The sequence below is a fragment of the Schistocerca piceifrons genome, chromosome 11 (assembly GCF_021461385.2).
Source record: "Schistocerca piceifrons isolate TAMUIC-IGC-003096 chromosome 11, iqSchPice1.1, whole genome shotgun sequence".
Taxonomy (NCBI): Eukaryota; Metazoa; Arthropoda; class Insecta; order Orthoptera; family Acrididae; genus Schistocerca; species Schistocerca piceifrons.
The window spans coordinates 42,300,475-42,320,391 of record NC_060148.1 but is presented as its reverse complement, the minus strand read 5'-3'; the positions used below and the strand labels follow the sequence as shown (position 1 = coordinate 42,320,391).

The 19,917-nt window shown below is 40.3% G+C and overlaps 1 protein-coding gene across 1 annotated transcript in view; it reads left to right on the top strand.

The window, feature by feature from the left end:
* Positions 1–19,917, top strand: part of LOC124720026 (tRNA-dihydrouridine(47) synthase [NAD(P)(+)]-like) — a 227,880-nt gene that overhangs the window by 68,759 nt on the left and 139,204 nt on the right. The window contains exons 3-4 of the mRNA XM_047245275.1: positions 487–760; positions 17,420–17,619. Of these exons, the coding sequence (XP_047101231.1) occupies positions 487–760; positions 17,420–17,619 (474 nt within the window). The remainder of the gene's footprint in view (positions 1–486; positions 761–17,419; positions 17,620–19,917) is intronic.

Genomic DNA, 19,917 nt, shown 5'->3' with positions numbered 1-19,917 from the left:
CTAATGATTTCCGAAATGGAATGTCCCGTGCATTTAGCTCTGACTACCATTGCGCATTCAAAATCTGTCGATTCCCGTCCCGTGGCTATAATCACATCACGAACGTTTTCACATGTCACTTGAGTACAAATGACAGCTCCGCAAATGCACTGTCCTTTTATTCCTTGTTTTTGTGATACTACCACATTCTGTATATGTGCGTTTTGCTATCCCAAGTTTTTTATCACACCAGTGTAATTGTTTTGTACATTTAAATTAGAGTTTTTGCTTACATCACTTTCTTTAGACCACGTGTTTAAAAATAGTCTTGTTATTCCAGTATGTCTGGTAATCCGCCATTGGCTGATCCTCGACCGTGCTGGATTATCGAGGTCCTACTTTAGAATGATTATTACCAAAAACTATTTTTAAATATTTTTGCAAAAATCTGACAAGTATTGTCATTATACACGTACGCAGTATAAGAGAACGCATCTCCTGTCGCAGGGCAGAACAAGGCTCGGCCGTGCCCGTTCCGGGTGGACCGCGCGTCGTGCCTCTGCTCGAGCCTGATCGACAGCCCGACGGACGCGGAGGCGGTGGCGCAGTTTGCCGCGGGGAGGCCGGACGACCAGAAGCGGCTGTTTGAGTGCCGCGGGGAGGCCACCTGCACCTACCTGCACGACGTCCAGAGCTACCTGGAAACCAAGCAGCCGGACATCGCGGAGGAGTGCCCCGTCTCCCGCACCCGCGGTCACTGCCCCTGGGGTCTGTCGTGCCGGTGAGTGATTCGCTGCAGCACTGGAACTTTTCCGTACCCTCTTGTGCTGGTGCATCTGTAAGGGACAACAAAATGAAAACCAAACACCTACCACAACCGGACCCTAGAATGGTTCCATTCAAAAGTAATTACGACATGCATTAAGACATTTATCCCGTGGCGAGACGAGAAGATCGATTGCTGTTTCGTAAAATTGTGCTCACCTGCTGACGGATCCACAGTTGCACTCACTATTGCAATTCGTCGTCCAACTGAAACTGACATTCACAAACAGTCAAACCCCGCTTTTACACTTTACAAGGGACTTCAAAATAATGGTGTAAAATGCGGGAAAATGTAAAATTCGGGAAATAACGTTTTATGGTGTAAAAGTTACATGTAGGATACCCCCTTGCATATTATGTATGATATATGTACGTAACAGGAATTAAAAGACTTGTTAGGGACTTGTTTATTATCTAATGAAGGTTTACCATCTAATAAAAACCACTGATAACCGTCTGAGAAGTAGGAACGTCTGATTCAGTTTCACATATCATAATCGGTGTTTTTCAAAGCCAGCAACTATCATTCATTATTTAAATAATGAAATACTGCACTAATTACGTATTTTTTCATGCTTAGCACGACACAATTGGAGAAATTTTTCTTGTTGTCAAGTGCAAATATGTACGTAAGTATTTTTTTGCTGTGTTCGAATGTGTGTTGTTCTGCGTCTCATCCACTGTAGTGAACTTTTTCAGGTATCAAGTAACGTGCCTCCTCAGTTATGTGGAAAACCACACACACATGCAAACTATCACTCACATTCTTTGTGTAACAAAAAAAAAATATATCTAGAAACAAAGATGATGTGACTTACCGAACGAAAGTGCTGGCAGGTCGATAGACACACAAACAAACACACGAAATTCAAGCTTTCGCAACAAACTGTTGCTTCGTCAGGAAAGAGGGAAGGAGAGGGAAAGACGAAAGGATGTGGGTTTTAAGGGAGAGGGTAAGGAGTCATTCCAATCCCGGGACTGGAAAGACTTACCTTGGGGGAGAAAAAAGGACAGGTATACACTCGCACACACACACACACACATCCATCCGCACATACACAGACACAAGCAGACATTTCTAAAGGCAAAGAGTTTGGGCAGAGATGTCAGTTGAGGTGGAAGTGCAGAGGCACCTGTACCAGGTCGGGAGGGTAGCAAATAACCAGAGCCACTTCCTCATCCTCTCAAACCCAGAACCTCCCACAGAAGAACCACAAAAGTGCCCCACTTGTGACAGGATACTTTCCGGGACTGGATCAGACTATGAATGTGGCTCTCCAGCAGGGATACAACTTCCTCAAATCCTGCCCTGAAATGAGATCCATCCTTCATGAAATCCTCCCCACTCCACCAAGAGTGTCTTTCCGCCGTCCACCTAACCTTCGTAACCTCTCAGTTCATCCCTATGAAATCCCCAAACCACCTTCCCTACCCTCTGGCTCCTACCCTTGTAACCGCCCCCGGTGTAAAACCTGTCCCGTGCACCCTCCCACCACCACCTACTCCAGTCCTGTAACCCAGAAGGTGTACACGATCAAAGGCAGAGCCACGTGTGAAAGCACCCACGTGATCTACCAACTGACCTGCCTACACTGTGAAGCCTTCTATGTGGGAATGACCAGCAACAAACTGTCCATTCACATGAATGGACACAGGCAGACAGTGTTTGTTGGTAATGAGTATCACCCTGTGGCTAAACATGCCTTGGTGCACGGCTAGCACATCTTGGCAGAGTGTTACACCGTCCGGGTTATCTGGATACTTCCCACTAACACCAACCTGTCAGAACTCCGGAGATGGGACCTTGCCCTTCAGTATATCCTCTTTTCTCGTTATCCGCCAGGCCTCAACCTCCGCTAATTTCTATTTGCCGCCGCTCCTACCTCACCTGTCTTTCAACAACATCTTTGCCTCTGCACTTCCGCCTCGACTGACATCTCTGCCCAAACTCTTTGCCTTTAGAAATGTTTTCTTGTGTCTGTGTATGTGCTGATGGATATGTGTGTGTGTGCGAGTGTATACCTGTCCTTTTTTCCCCCCTAAGGTAAGTCTTTCCGGTCCCGGGATTGGAATGACTCCTTACCCTCTCCCTTAAAACCCACATCCTTTCGTCTTTCCCTCTCCTTCCCTCTTTCCTGATGAAGCAACAGTTTGTTGCGAAAGCTTGAATTTCGTGTGTTTGTTTGTGTGTCTATCGACCTGCCAGCACTTTCGTTCGGTGAGTCACATCATCTTTGTTTTTAGATATGTTTTTCCCACGTGGAATGTTTCCCTCTATTATATTCATATCATTAATAAAAAATAAATAAATACGTAAATACTGCACTTGACAATGAGAATACATTCTCGAAACACATTTTGCTCAGCATGAATAAAATACGTAACCCACATTGCGTTTAAACTAAAAGAAAAGAAAAGAAAAGAAAAATAATAAATTCAATAAATGCAATAATAAATCTTTGTTTTGTTGTGTAAGAAGATGTAGAGCGTGGTGGTGGCTTTAATGCAGGTTGGGAAAAAGACAAGATTGATTACATTTTTTTTCAAATTTGTGAATAGTTTTTTTGTGTTTTTTTCAAAAGTATATAAATATGGCTTACCTGGTTACTACAGCAATGCCTTCAGTTTGACCAAGGTGCGTGGTTCTCCTTTGTTTTAGTTGGTCGAATAATTCTTCAAATTATTTTTGAGGTCTACTCAATTATTTGTTTTGGTTTCTGCAACACAAGGGAAGGGTACCATAGGATTTGCAGCATAACCATTTCTTCCAGTGTGGTATCATCTTTTTCACCTGTCTGTGATGGTTGTTCTGTTGGACTTCATCTCAAAATCTGTAATAGTCACCTTAAAATCTGGAATTTATATCTTTGCTGCACCACATTTTTGTGTAATTTTTGTGTATAACTTTCCTTGCTAATTTTGAATTAACAAATGGTATATTCTCTTCGTCATTACATGCCTGTATCACATTAAATGGCTGCCTTCATTTCTTCACTATACAGGAGATAGTTACAGTAATATTTTCAGGGTTTATTTTCTGTGTCTTCCACCATGCATCTGCTGTTAAAATAACTGTTCTTTGAAAGTCTGCCCATCTACAAGGTAATGTGGTGATCCAAAGAATACATATTTCCACATCAGAGCAGTTATTTCCTGTTACGAAGCTGCTGTGATTGATGTCTTGTGCTGAAAATTCACGTATCCCTTCAATACAGCTCACTGAGAGCAAAATAAAAATGAAACATTTGTCCGTGTTTTATAGTCAATATGCTATTTTATGTTACCATTTTCTTATTACATAAATAACTTTTGGTTGTACGAAGCAGTGGAAACTCCACTTGGGGACAATAACAATGTTATGAAAAGGACAAATTGCTGCTCACCGTATCATTTCATCTCCTTTTCACCGCAAAGATGCTTCTGTCACTTTTGTGTCATTGGATAGAAAGACCTGCAACAGGTGACCATATAACTGTAGGTGGCGTCTCCTGGCCAATAACGCCATATGATCATTTTATCACTAGACAAACTAAAAATTAGCATTAATGAATTTTATTATAGAAATGGAAGAGGTCATAGGTGAAGGGGAGATGGGAGACATGACACTCTGAGAAGAATTTGACAGAGCACTGAAAGACTAAGTGGAAACAAGGTCCTGTGAGTATACAATATTCTGTTAGACCTACTGATAGCCTTGGGAGCCTATGACAAAACTCTCCCATCAGGTGTGCAAGATATGTTAGACAGGTGAAGTATCTCAGACTCAAGAAGTATGCAGTAATTCCAGGTTTAAAAATAATAAAATAAAATACAAGTGCTGGAAGGATGTAAATTATTGAACTATGAGTTTAATGAGACTTGGTTGCAAAATACTAACATAAGAATGGAGAAATTGCTAGAAGCAGAACTCGGGGAAGATCAGTTTGGATTTCAGAGAAATGTAGAAACTCACAAACCAATACTGATCCTACGACTTATCTTAGAAGATAGGTTAAGGAAAGGCAAACCTACATTTATAGAATTTGTAGACTTGGAGGTAGCTTTTGACAGTTTTACTGGAATACTCTCTTTGAAGGTCTTCAAATAGTAGGGGTAAAATACAGGGAACAAAAGGTTATTAACAACTTGCACAGAAACCAGACGGCAGTAATAAAGAGTTGAAGGGCATGAATGGGAAGCTGTGGTTGAGAAGGGAGTGAGATAAGGTTGTAGCCTATCCCTAATGTTATTCAATCTGTACATTGAACAAGCAGTAAAGGAAACCAAAGAAAAATTTGGAATAGGGATTAAAGTTCAAGGAGAAGAAATAAAACCTTTGAGGTTTTCTTATGACATTTAACTCTGTCTGAAACAGTGAAGGACTTGGAAGAACAGTTGAATGGAATGGACAGTGTCATGAAAGGAGGATGTAAGATGAACATCAACAAAAGTAAAACAAGGATAATGGAATGTAGTTGAAATAAATCAGGTGATGGCAGAGGGAATTAGATCAGGAAACAAGACACTTAAAATAGTAGATGAATTTTGCTTTTGGGTAGTAAAATCAGTGATTATGGCTGAAGTAGACAGGATATAATATGTAAACTAACAGTGGCAAGAAAAACATTCCTTAAGGAGAGAAATTTGTTAACATCAAATATAGATTTAAGTGCTTGGAAGTCTTTTCTGAAAATATTTGTATGGAATGTAGCCATGTACAGAAGTGAAACATGGACGATAAACAGTGTAGACGAGAAGAAAACAGAAGCTTCGAAATGTGGTGTTACAGAAGAATGCTGAGGGTAGATGGATAAATTGTGTAAATAATCACAAGGTACTGAATAGAACGGGGAGAAAAGAAATTTGTGGCATAACTAAAAGAATGAATCGGTTGACAAGACACAATCTGAGACATCAAGTGATCACCAGTTAGAGAGTGACCCAGCAGATGAATACTATAAGCAGATTCAGAAGGAAGTAAGTTGCAGGAGTTATTCGGAGATGAAGAGCTTGGGGGTATCGTGGAGAGCTGCATCAAGCAAGTCTTTGGACTAAAGACAACAGCAAAAGATTGTATTTATTCCAAATAATATTAGTACTATTTATGTTTTATTCAGGTTTTGGTGTTCATTTTTCCCATTATTTATTGTTTGTTAAAACTGTGCCAGACAGTCATTCCAACCAGGAACATTGCTTTTGATGTGGAATGTTCTTACTGACTGAGTTATCAAGATACAGCTCAGATTTAATGTACAGAGAAGTTTCAAAGCGGTGTACAACCAGATCCAAGGTGAGGATTCATTCTGGATCCTCCTCACGTGCTCGTTCAACTTGGACAACATTTAAAGACAATGCCACGTTGTATTAAGGTGCACTGTTATGTTCTCTTCCCTGCAACAAGCATTTGTAACTTCCAGTCTGTGCAAGTTTCGATCTCATATTGTAACTTCAGTCTGTCTTAACTTCGCAAGCTAAAACTATTTGTACATGTGTATAACATGGCAAAGAAGATGTACTGTGCGTGGAGCTCTTACCGAGATCTGCTGGAAACCATCAAATACTTTATCGTCTTGCATGAATACTTTACAGTCTGGCTGTCTAAAAATCGCCTTTGTAGATTTCAAGATTTCTGAGTGCCCTTAAGTACAGGTCATTTCAGTCGGAGCACTAATAAGTGAATGGATCACATGTAAGTTGAATAATCGGAAAGTCACTAGTTTTGTTATTGCTAGTGAAAGGAGTTGAGTGGCAAAACGTAAATTCTAGGTATGGGTTATTTTATTGTTCAGAAGATCAGCCATTCTTTTCTTCAGAATGATTTTGGCAGAATGAGAAAATGGAAAACCCAGAATGGAATAATGACAATATTATCAAAAGGAGACTGTCACAAATAATAGCTTGTGGGCAGTAAGGCCTTCGTCAGAATTAGACAGCAAACATGCAAATGCAACTCTCTCTCTCTCTCTCTCTCTCTCTCTCTCTCTCTCTGTGTGTGTCCCCCCGCCCTACTCACACACACACACACACACACACACACAACTTGCTGGCCAAAAGCTATTATTAGTGACAGCCTTTTGTTGTGCCTGTCTGCAACTCAGCATCTCTGCTATATGGTGAGCGGCAATTTTCCCTTTCATAACATTGTTACAGTCCATTCTGGATTTTCCATTGTTTGATTGTCAAAAGGGGAGATTGCTGTTCACCATAGGTTGGAGATGTTGGGTCACATGTAGACAAAACAAAAAGACTATCAAACATGTAAGCTTCCAGTTGAAAGACGTTCTGAATTAGATGGCGTGCACACACACATTTGTGCAAATGCAACTTGTGCACACATGACCACTGTCTCTGGCTGCCGAGCCCAGAGGCCTTTAGGCATAAAGTTTGCCTGTTCGTATTCTTTTTGTTGTGCCCGTCTGTGACTGAGCACCCTTACTATGTAATGAGTAGCAACTACCCTTTCCGTAGTATTACAATTATTCCATCCTGAATTTTCCACTGTTTTATTTTCTTTCTGTATTTTATTTCAAATTGCATGAAAATACCAGAGTTCACAATAAATTACAAGGACATGCTGAAAAGGAATGCCTCCGAATTTTTTGTGTGAAAATTCTGAAAGCTTTTTAAATAAAAAAAACTTCTACACCTTCATGCTTCATGTCTACATACCTATTTCTCAGTATAGCCACCCTGATGCTGAACACATACCTTCCAACAGAAGGCCAGTGTGTTAATACCGTCACTGTAGAATGTTTGACTTTTCATGACGGAACCACAACCGCACCTCTGCTTGCACCGATTCATCACTGTCAAAGTGAAGGCCTCAAAAGAGTTCTTTAAGTTTTGGACTCAGACGAATATCGGATGGGGCCAAGTCGAGACTGTACGGAGGCTGATTGATGACGGTGAACCCGAGGTGTCAGGGTGTTGCAGATGTGACAGCACTCGTGCACAGTCTGACATTTTCATGGTGAAGTAGAGGGTGCTCTGCGCGTGGAAGGCTAGAAATTTGATTCCAGCACACGTTTCTCACACACTGACATTGTTAAGCTGCACACCGCTGTGTTATACACTACACTTTGGAACCCTTTAGCGGTAGAGCTTTGCAACTTGTCAGCGAAGTTAGGAAGTCTACTAAGTAATATGCGTGACATGTAAGACCTCAACCGATATTGAGGATAGAATTCAGAGACATTACTTCTCAGCACTCACTTGGAAGAATTTGGTTAAAAACAGAATATAAAATATAAATGTGATGACATTGTGCATGAACACATACTAAAACAACTGTGGGAGCCTGTGAAGTTCTCTTAATGACATTTGTTTTGTTGACGTATGTACGAATAATTATTTCGAATGTTCCACTGGAATTGTGTTACAGTTAAAGATTAGAGATGCAGATATGTCATAACTAACAGTGCTGTGTTCTGTGCATACAGAATGCTCAAAAACTATTTATGTATTTTTGACATATCAGAAGGTTTGAAATTGATCACACTCCTTCTAAAGAAGTCCCCATGAAATATTATATGCAATTATGACACAAAACTAAGTAAATGATAAAGCTTGGATAATTTTCACATCTTCACTCACTGGCATTTTAAACTGTGTATCGCATAAAATGATTGAAAATAAGACAAAATGGTCTCTTTTGTATAATCGTATGGTAAAAGGAACGAAGTTTGCCGTAAAAAAATTGAACTGTATTCTTGATCAAAGTTACAGAAATTGCACCTTATATTCCCCCCAGGGGCTCAGCACTCATTCACCAAGTATGGGCTTTTATGACAATACAAAACAGTTTTTTTATATACAAATAAGAGGGTTATTTTTATACAATCAGAGGATTCCCCAGAAAGTAATTCACCACTCGCCCCCCACCGTCTCCAGCCAATAACAATGGCATGAATGCAAAACTTACGGTACGCATTATTTGATGTTTCCAGAGTGCACGCACAGATTTTCTGTTTCCTCCGACAGGTGACTTAGCTGCAGTAACATTTCAAAATGGCGTCTCTAGGTGATGGAAGTTACAATCAGCACCTCATCACCTAATTTCTCACTGCGGAGAAAGACTGTCAGGAAGAGTCACGAAGTTCTGCGTGCAGTTTACAGAGCATCTGCAGTCAACAGATATATGGTCAGTCACTGGGCAAAGAGGGTGAGGGCTTTACAAGAAGGCGGTTTGGCAGAGCTCCAAGATTTGCAGCATTCAGGGAGGGCACCCACAGCTGCCACGCTTGACGAGTTGCAGCTCACCGAAGTGCTCGTTCACGAGGACCGATGTGGAACAACTCGGCAGTTTGCGCCGAAGCTACCGGTTGGCAGAGGGAGTGTGGATACAGTCAGTAACCCAAGTGACTGTTTTATACAATATGATAATGCTCGACCTCACACGAGTTTCAGGACTTTGGAACACATCACTAAATGGGGTTAGACTGTGTTAGCCCATCTACTTACAGCCCTGACCTACCTCCCTCAGACTTCCACTTGTTTGGGCCACTAAAAGATGCCATTCGTGGAAGACATTTTGAGGATGACGAAGGGACAGTTCGCACACTGTGAAGAAATGGCTTCGTGACCAGGAGGAGGAGTGGTATTGTCAGGGCATACGCACCCTTGTGTCTTACTACAGGAAGTTAAATGGAAAAACAGGGAGCACAGAAGAAACGTCATACGTTTTTGTGTGTACTTTTCATCGTGTTCAATAAATATTTGTTGAACAAAAATGTGGTGCGCTACTTTCTGGACAACTCCCAATCTTTGTATTATTCCCCCCCCCCCCCCCCCCTTCTGACTTGCTGCCCTTCTCCCATCACTCAGCAGCAATTTGAATTAATATTTTTCCTTGCTCATATTTGAAATTAAACAGTGGGAACTCTAGGTTGATTACCAAACAGTTATCCACCCGGATGAACGGCCACAGTCAGACTGTGGCCGAGAGCAAAGTAGACTATCCTGTGGCAAAACATACAGCTGTACGTAACATGCTCGATTTCAGAGGCTGCGTCACAACCCGGGTCATTTGAATCCCCCCCCCTCCGACACCAGCTTTCTGGACCCTGCAGATGGGAGTTATCGTTAAAATGCATTCTCCACTCCCCTAATTATCTCGGCCTCAGCCTACAGTAACCTACTGCTTCACAGCCTCTACGCATTAGTTTCTGCCCCCTCTGTTGTGCCATCTTCTCTATTCTCATCCCCTCCTGCTCTTTGTGTCTGCCCTCTGCCAACGCACACTCCCCAGTCTTTCCCATTCACTACTCCTCCCCTCCCCTTTCCTGCCTGTCACCTCACTATCTCCCAATCTCCTGACTTTGCATCTGCTGGATTCTGGTCCCTGCACACTCCACCAGACACCACTCTTCTCTCCTTCCACCCATACTCTACTATCCCTTCCTCTTCCCCACACCCTCCAGATTGCTGCTTCCTTTCTACGTGACAGTTGCATTGCGATCCGAGCTGCTGGAGATGATGAACTTGTGTCATGTGGTGTGCTTGCTGTGTGTTGTGTGTGTGTGTGTGTGTGTGTGTGTGTGTGTGTGTGTGTGTGTGTGTGAAGAAAGCTACGTATTTACCTGAATATGAGATGACCCTGAATATAAGAGAAACCCCCTTTGTTAAGAGGCTCCTTGAGAAAAATTCATTTTAAACACATTCTGCCTATGGAATTAAAATTACAGACTGTTTTATTGACATGAAGTATCTGCAAAAAAATTAATGTTATACCTATTTTAAACTTATACCATTTATTAATTGTCAACATTTTGATATTACTAGGGCAATAAAGAAAATGAAATGATTTACATTGATTTTCAGATCTTTTTCTTTTCTACCTTTTTTGCTTACGAACCTGTATCACTATTTTTAATTTTCATCATCATCGTCATCGTAACCACAGTTATTAAACATGGTTTTCCGAAACTCCGTCACCAAAGAAGATGAGTGAATATTCCTGAATTCCAATCAAGAACAATTGCCAAGATGAGAAATATAGAAGTAGATATCCTCGGTGTAGCAAAGCAGCTTAAATCACTTAATAACAGCCAGGCCTACAGTCCAGATTGTACACCAGTCAGGTTCCTTTCAGGGTATGCTGATACAATAGCTCCATATTTAGCAATTATATACAACTGATCGCTCACAGAAAGTTCGATACCTAAAGACTGGAAAATTGCTCAGGTTACTCCAATACCCAAAAAGGGAAGTAGGAGTAATCCGCTGAATTACAGGCCCATATCACAAATGTCGATTTGCAGTGGGTTTCTGGAACATGTACTGTGTTTGAACATTATGAAGTACCTTGAAGAAAACAATTTATATTCACATAGTCAGCACAGTTTCAGGAAATATCGTTCTTGTGAAACACAACTAACTCTTTATACTTGTGAAGTAATGAGTGCTATTGACAGGGGATTTCAAATTGATTCCATACTTCTAGATTTCCAGAAGGCTTTCGACACCGTTCCTCACAAGCGTCTTGTAACCAAACTGCGTGCCTATGGAATATCGCCTCAGTTGTGCGACTGGATTCATGATTTCCTGACAGAAAGGCCACAGTACGTAGTAATAGATAGAAAGTCATCGAGTGAAACAGAAGTAATATCCGGCGTTCCCCAAGGAAGTGTTATAGGCCCTCTATTGTTCCTGATCTATATTAACGACATAGGATGCAATCTGAGTAGTTGTCTTAGATTGTTTGCAGATGATGCTGTCATTTACCATCTTGTAAAGTCATCAGATGACCAAAATGAATTGCAAAATGATTTAGATAAGATACCTGTATGATGCGAAAAGTGGAAATTGACCCTGAATAAAGAAAAGTTTGAAGTTATTCACATGAGTACTAAAAGAAATCCACTAAAATTCGAGTATGCAATGAGTTGCACAAATTTGAAGACTGTAAATTCAACTAAATACTTAGGGATTACAATTACAATTACAAATACCCTAAATTGGAACAATCACATAAACAATGTCGTTGGTAGAGCAAGCCAAAAACTGTGATTCATTTGCAGAACACTTAGAAGGTGCAACAGGTCTACCAAAGAGACTGCTTACACCACGCTTGTCCGCCCTATTCTGCAGTATTGCTGTGTGGTATGGGATCCGCATCAGGTGGGACTGACGGATGACATAGAAAATGTTCAAAGAAGGGCAGCTGTTTGTATTATTGCGCAATAGGGGAGATAGTACCACAGACATGGTATGTGAATTGGAGTGCTAATCATTAAAACAAAGATGTTTTTGTTACAACGGGATCTTGTCATGAAATGTCAATCACTAGTTTTCTCCTCCAATTGCGAAAACATTCTTTTGATGCCCACCTACATAGGGAGAAACGATCATCGTGATAAAATAAGAGATATCAGGCTCACACCGAAAAGTGTAGGCGCTCATTTTTCCTGCGCGCTGTTTGAGAGTGGAACAGTAGAGAGACAGCTTGAATGTGTTTCATTGGACCCTCTGCCAGGCACTTTACTGTGAATAGCAGAGTGATCACGTAGATGATAGCACAGCTGTGAAATTTATATCTTCATTTTCGCAAATATTGGCAGTTTCTTCCAAATATTTTGCTATTTCTGAGGTTGTCTTCACAATGGGACCTAAGAACACAGCTTTCTTTCTTTCTTTCTTCCTCCTCTTCTTCTTCTTCTTCTTCTTCTTCTTCTTCTTCTTCTCCTCTCTTCCCCCCCATTTTTTTTGCCCCCCCCCCCCTACCCCCACCCCCTCGGAATAGATATCATTTGTAAGTAGGTGTGAGAATATTACAGTATTTCACTCTTCCAAACACATCTCTTCCCTCCCACTCTCCCATTGACAGGACCAGCTGACACACCCTCATCCATTCCCGTAGTACATCACGACAGTTGTTGACAACATTTCAGCAAGAATTTGTAAATACGGCACTGGCCCCTGTCTTGACTTTCACAATACGCTGCAAAAATGAATACTATTGTTGAGTATTTGTCCAATTTTAAAGTAGTTCAATTACGATTACAAATGGATTCAGGCTAACTGCAGTTTAAATGTGGTAGATGTTCATTAAAAGCCAAAGTACGTGGTATAAATGCCCTCAGTTGGCAACACAACAAAATTTGCTGCCTGTTCAGGACTCCGCTCCCCGCAGTCATCCTAACTCCCAGCCAAACTGGTGTCACTGTTTACTTTCCATCCCTTCTGTAATGCTGAGCTTGAGTAACAGCGAAACACAGACTGCAATATCGTCTGGGTGCAGGTCATACATAACAACACCAACGAATGCACAAATAAAAGATCACAATTACGATCCAGTTTCATTCTTGAACTTTCGCTCGTCCTGCAATCTGGTGACATCTGTCGATACTGACGCGTCTTTCCTCTGCAACTTGTTCTTGTGGTAACCATTACAGTCAGTTTAATGTGATTTATTTCCTTTGTTAGACATTTCATCCTGGATTCACTTTACTTCTGATTTTAACTAAGTGTCACCTTCATGCTCTAAAGTTGACTAAAAACTGGTTGTGTTTTTACCTGGTGTTCTAATACATGAACAGTGACTGAATTTCTCATGCATAATCCACTTAGTAAATCATTGCAGTCTTTCATATCGATCTGTTTTTGAATCGGCTAACGTTTTTTGGAGTCACAACATTTCTCTCTGTGAATGTACCTTTACGTAAAAAGCAGCATTAAAATTTGTGTGTGGCATCCGTACATAATATGAGAACTTTTATTGCAAACCTGCTCAAATACGACAAAAGTTTGTAATGCTATCTGCTCCTGTGTTTCACAGATCCATCAAATTTTGATCAGAGCAACAGACTGTTGTAGTGGCTAGTTCATAGCTTCTTGCGCTCTCACTTGCACTAGCACCACACGAGTCAGTATCACACGATTGTTCTAGCATAGTCAATACTGTATCTGGTGCTTCCGCGTATCAGGAAATCTCGAGCCTGTTGGAATGTGAGTATCGTTTGCCGAACCCTGCCCTTCCAGATTCTTCAAAATAAATCTGCACGTGACTGCAGTAGCCAAAGTTACATCTCTAAACATAAGCTTACCCATAGAAACATAAGACTACCACTATATACTCTACAAAACATCATAATAATGTTGACTGCCAGGCACCAATAATTTAATATGTGGATATAAGATGATGCTATATATTCCCAATGATTAATCTGGGGGAAAAAAACGTGTCTTATATTCAAGTAAATATAGTAAATGCCTAACAGTTTATTTATTTATTTATTTACATGTCAAGTTTCATAAAACCAAATTAAGGAGCAAATCTCCAAGGTCATGGAACGTGTCAGTACATGAAATTACAACATAGAAGTAATAAAAGATAAAAATAAAATGTTTATGAACCCAAAAAAAAATCAAGCCATAAGTTTCAGTAAATGCAGTCAACAATATCGCATAAGAATCAGCTTAATATTTCAAGGAACTCCTTGGCAGAATAGGAGGAGTGAGCATGAAGAAACTCTTTTAGATTCGATTTGAAATCACATTGATTACTGCTAAGATTTTTTAATTCTTGTGGAAGCGTATTGAAAATGGATGCAGCAGTATACTGGAGTTGAGGAAGTCCAATTGAAATGCAGGTTGGATTTCTGCTGAGTATTAACTGAGTGAAAGCTGCTTATTCTTGGGAATAAGCTGATGTTGTTAAAATGAAACAACAGTAAATATATATATATATATATATATATATATATATATATATATATATATATATATATATATATATATATATAAAAAAAGAAAGATGATGAAACTTACCAAACAAAAGCGCTGGCAGGTCGATAGACACACAAACAAACACAAACATACACACAAAAGTCTAGCTTTCGCAACCAATGGTTGCCTCGTCAGGAAAGAGGGAAGGAGAAGGAAAGACAAAAGGATATGGGTTTTAAGGGAGAGGGTAAGGAGTCATTCCAATCCCGGGAGCGGAAAGACTTACCTTAGGGGGAAAAAAGGACAGGTATACACTCGCACACACACACATATCCATCCACAAATGATGTGTGGATGGATATGTGTGTGTGTGCGAGTGTATACCTGTCCTTTTTTCCCCCTAAGGTAAGTCTTTCCGCTCCCGGGATTGGAATGACTTTTTACCCTCTCCCTTAAAACCCATATCCTTTTGTCTTTCCTTCTCCTTCCCTCTTTCCTGACGAGGCAACCATTGGTTGCGAAAGCTAGAATTTTGTGTGTATGTTTGTGTTTGTTTGTGTGTCTATCGACCTGCCAGCGCTTTTGTTTGGTAAGTTTCATCATCTTTCTTTTTAGATATATTTTTCCCACGTGGAATGTTTCCCTCTATTATATATATATATATATATATATATATATATATATATATATATATATATATATAGGGAAACATTCCACGTGGGAAAAAAATATATCTAAAAACAAAGATGATGTGACTTACCGAACGAAAGTGCTGGCAGGTCGATAGACACACAAACTTACACACGAAATTCAAGCTTTCGCAACAAACTGTTGCTTCGTCAGGAAAGAGGGAAAGATGAAGGGATGTGGGTTTTAAGGGAGAGGGTAAGGAGTCATTCCAATCCCGGGAGCGGAAAGACTTACCTTAGGGGGAAAAAAGGACAGGTACACACTCACGCGCACACACACACACACACACACATCCATCCGCACATACACAGACACAAGCAGACATATCGCAGACATGTCTGCTTGTGTCTGTGTATGTGCGGATGGATATGTGTGTGTGTGCGCGAGTGTGTACCTTTTGTCTTTCCCTCTCCTTCCCTCTTTCCTGACGAAGCAACAGTTTGTTGCGAAAGCTTGAATTTTGTGTGTATGTTTGTGTTTGTTTGTGTGTCTATCGACCTGGCAGCGCTTTCGTTCGGTAAGTCACCTCATCTTTGTTATATATATATATATATGGCAATTTCAAAATATCCAGACTAGTGAACAGGGGTTTACAAGAGGTTCGCAAACTTACACCACTTATTGCCCAAACTGCCCGTTTCTGAGCCAAAAATTTCCTTTCAGAATGGCAAGAGTTACCCCAAAATATATAATATGACATAAACAAATGAAAATAAGCAAAGTAGCCTAATTGTCAAACGATCACTTACTTCGGACGCCATTCGAATAGTAAAAATGGCATCATTGAGTCTTTGAACAGGATCCTGGACGTTGAATTTCCACAATAGTCTACTACCTATCTGGACACCTAGAAAATTGAGCTGTTCAGTTTCACTAATCATATGCCCATCCTGTGAAATTAGAATGTCGTGTTTTGTTCAATTGTGTGTTAGAAACTGTAAAAACTGAGTCTTACTGTCATTGAGCAATAGTTTATTTTCTACAAACCATGAACTTATGTCATGAACTGCACTGTTTGAAACCGAGCCAATGTTGCACACATCATCATTTACTACCAAGCTAGTGTCATCAGCAAGCAGAAATATTTTAGAATCATCTGAAATACTAGAGGGCATATCATTTATATAAATAAGGAACAGGAGCGGCCCCAACACTGATTCCTGGGGCTCCCCCATTTGACTGTACCCCACTCAGACCCAACATCACAGCCATTCTCAACATTGTGAGCTGCTACTCGTATTCTGTAATGGTCCAACTTCTGGAGCAATATCTTGTGATCAACACAATCAAACGCTTTAGTTATATCAAAAAATAGGCCTAGCATTCGAAACTATCTGTTTAACCCATACAGTACATCACAGAGAAAAGAGAATATAGCATTTTCAGTAGTGAAATGACTTCTATAGCCGAACTCTACATCTGATAGCAAATCGTGTGATATAAAATGATCAATTATCCTTACATACGCAGTCTTTCATAACTTTAGCAAACACTGGTGGCATAGAAGTAGGTCTAAAATTGTCTACATTATCCCTTTCTCCCTTTTTATACAACAGCATTACTACTGAGTGCTTTAATTGTTCAGGAAACTGACCGTTCCTAATGGAAAAATTACAAATATGGCTAATTACAGGACTAACATGTTCAGCACAGTACTTTAATATCCTGCTAGGCACTCCATCATATCCGTGAGAGTCCTTAGTCCTCAGTGATTTAATTATTGACTCAATCTTCCCCTTGTGTGTATCACAGAGGAGTATTTCAGACATGATTCTCAGATAGGCATTTGCCAAGAGAGTTATATGGTTCCCCATAGAAACTAAATTTTTTATTTAATTCACCAGCAATGCTGAGAAAATTATTGTTAAATACTGAACATATATCTGATTTATCAGTAACAGAAATATTTTTACTACGAACTGACTGTATATCGTTGAACTTATGCTGCTGATCAAATACTTCCTTCACAACTAACCATATGGTTTTGATTTTATCATGTGAATTTGCTATTCTATTTACTCACCACATACTCTTTGCCATCCTAATAGCATTTTAAGCACCTCAGAATATTGTTTGTAATGGGCAGCTGTAGCCTGATTGTGACTACTTCTAATGTTTTGATATAATTCCCACTTTGTTCTACACGATATCCAGTCTTTTCATATATGTCTAGCTTGACCTTTACAAGGTCCACTTGTTGTTCAACTACGCACTGCAGCTCTACGGCTACAAGATAAGAGATAGTGGCACCGAATTGGACCAGTTCGTCTTTGTTTCTCAGGTTCGGTGGGGCGCACCTGACGACAGACGGAAAGAATATGGTGGATGCCGAGAAGATGTTGAAGTATGCGTCAGACCCTCGACAGGGCACGACGAACGCGCTACACCGCGAACTGCAGGAGAACCTGCGGAAGCGCAGGTACGACTTCTCGAGGGCGGAGGCCGCGGTTGCCGCCTGCTCCAGGAACAAGAAGCCACAAGGTGAGCCGGCCAGACTCTTGTTGGCGATTTACACTAGTTGTCACCTGTCGTTTGAGGTCCGAAGTTGTGTGTTCTTGCGTGAAGTACTGCCTTTAGGCAGTAGCCACTAGAGATGGGCAAACTCGTTCATCCTTGGGAACTAGTTCACTGCTGATCGTTCTTTTTTGGGAACTGTTCACTTTTACTCATTCACCGTTCATTGTGCCCGATACGTGGTTCTTATGAGAAACTGAAAACTAGTAGTGTAGGTGACTGAAGGATGGAGGGCACCAAGAGGGGGCTCTTGCGTCCCCCCTGGAGTACAGAGTTTTTATTAATTACAGAATTCTTACACACTTTTAGAAGTAATTTCTGTGATTCTGCAGAACCTCTCGTTTAGCCAACCGTAGCCTTGTGTGGCTGATCGCAGGGAGATAATATAGGATGGTGCACGGAAAACTGGCCCTGAGTACAGACTGCTCACGGACGATGTTTTGTTTGTTACGAGCAGATGCAACAAACAGGCAAACGTGTAATAATTAGGCAGTGAAGAAATAACAAGCTAATGCAAGCAACAATTGCGAAACAATCGATGACGATGTGTAGAGAACTGCTTCAATGGTTATACACTGTACAATCGCCCACAATGCGACAATCTTCCAAAGAAGGTGACCCACTGGCCTTAACCCATAAATGAAGATTCGAATCAGAGTTTATCTTAAGACGTCTACGACAAGTCAAAGACAAACTCCCATGTGGCATTATGTAGGAACCCTCACCAGAGATAATAATCTCTGATATAGGTATAGTACGGTAGGCCAAAATTTCACGGGTTTCAAAGGATTCCAAACCAGCCCTCCCTGCACTGTTACAGGCAACGAAAGCAACAGTTATCCATCCATTACCCGAACCCGAAGAAGATGAAGTTTTCATTAGAGAAAAATTAAACCTCGCACCACAAAACAATGTAGGTCCGTTTAAAAGAACAAATTGAGCAGTTTTACCTACTGCGCGTACTTCGTTCTTTTTTCCCTTCGAGGAAGATGCGGAAGCACCAAGAGTACCGTCCACATTTACAAGTGTCTTGTAGACAAAGAAACCAAACTAGCAGGTAATGCAAACTGGAAACAACCAAACTTAAAATGTAATGTTTTGTATATGAAAGATACATGAAAATCGTTTTATATGAATTTTCTTACACTAAAAATTAAGTGAATTATTGAAAGTTAGCTGCTAAATCAAGTCGATGAAACCAAAAAATATATGAATAACAAAAAAAACTTGCCTTGTTATAAGTATGTCTTCTGCTGTTCATCGATATAATGAAGTGAGTTGATATGCTCTTTTGTTACCTGAAAAGACGTACCTATTTCATACAATGTAATTTACGTAACTATAAAATACTTTTTGATTACCGGTTGTGGATGCTGAACAGCCAGAACCAAGTGCAAGAACAGTTTGGAACACATGTAACCAGTTTGAGGTAGTTTCATGACTTGTTAGAACACAAATGTCCCATATCTAATTGTTCGTCTCTACATCTAGTTCTAGATCTACATCGATACTTCGCAGTCCACCTTACGGCGCGTGGCTGAGGGTACCCAATACCACAACTAGTAATTTTCCTTTCCTGTTCCAATTGCAAGTAGCACGAGGGGAAAATCTGTCTGTATGCCTCGTTATAAGCCCTGATTTCTCATATCGTATTTTCGTGATACTTACATACAGTGTATGTTGGTGGCAGTACCATCGTTCTGCAGTCAGCTTCAAATGCTGGTTCTCTAAATTTTCCCCATACTGTTCCTCAAAAAGAAAATCGCTTTCCCTCCAGGGATTGCCATTTGAGTTTCCGAAGCATCTCCATAATACATGAGTGGTGTTTGTGGAGCTGGTACAGATCTCAGCTGCTCGAGCAGGGCTCGAGAATAGGTCACACTAGCATCCTATATGTTGTCCACTTTACAGATTAACCACACTTTCGTAGAATTGTTCCAATAAACCAAAGTCAAGTCACCTTTTCTACCACAATTCTCACACTCTTGTTCCATTTCATATCGTTCTGCAGTGTTATACTCAGATATTTAAATATAATATAATGGTTTATTTGTCCATATTAACTTTCACAGTCGTGGATATAGTCAGTCAGTACATACATGAACAATAATAATTGTTTAGTAGTAGAAATAAAGTACATACAACATTAAAACTCCTTGATGGAGTACAAACATGTAGCAATTAACAGCTGCTTTAACTTTATTTTAAATATGTTTCCTTTTAACATTTTTATGGTATTTGGCAGTCTGTTGTAAAAAAATCATC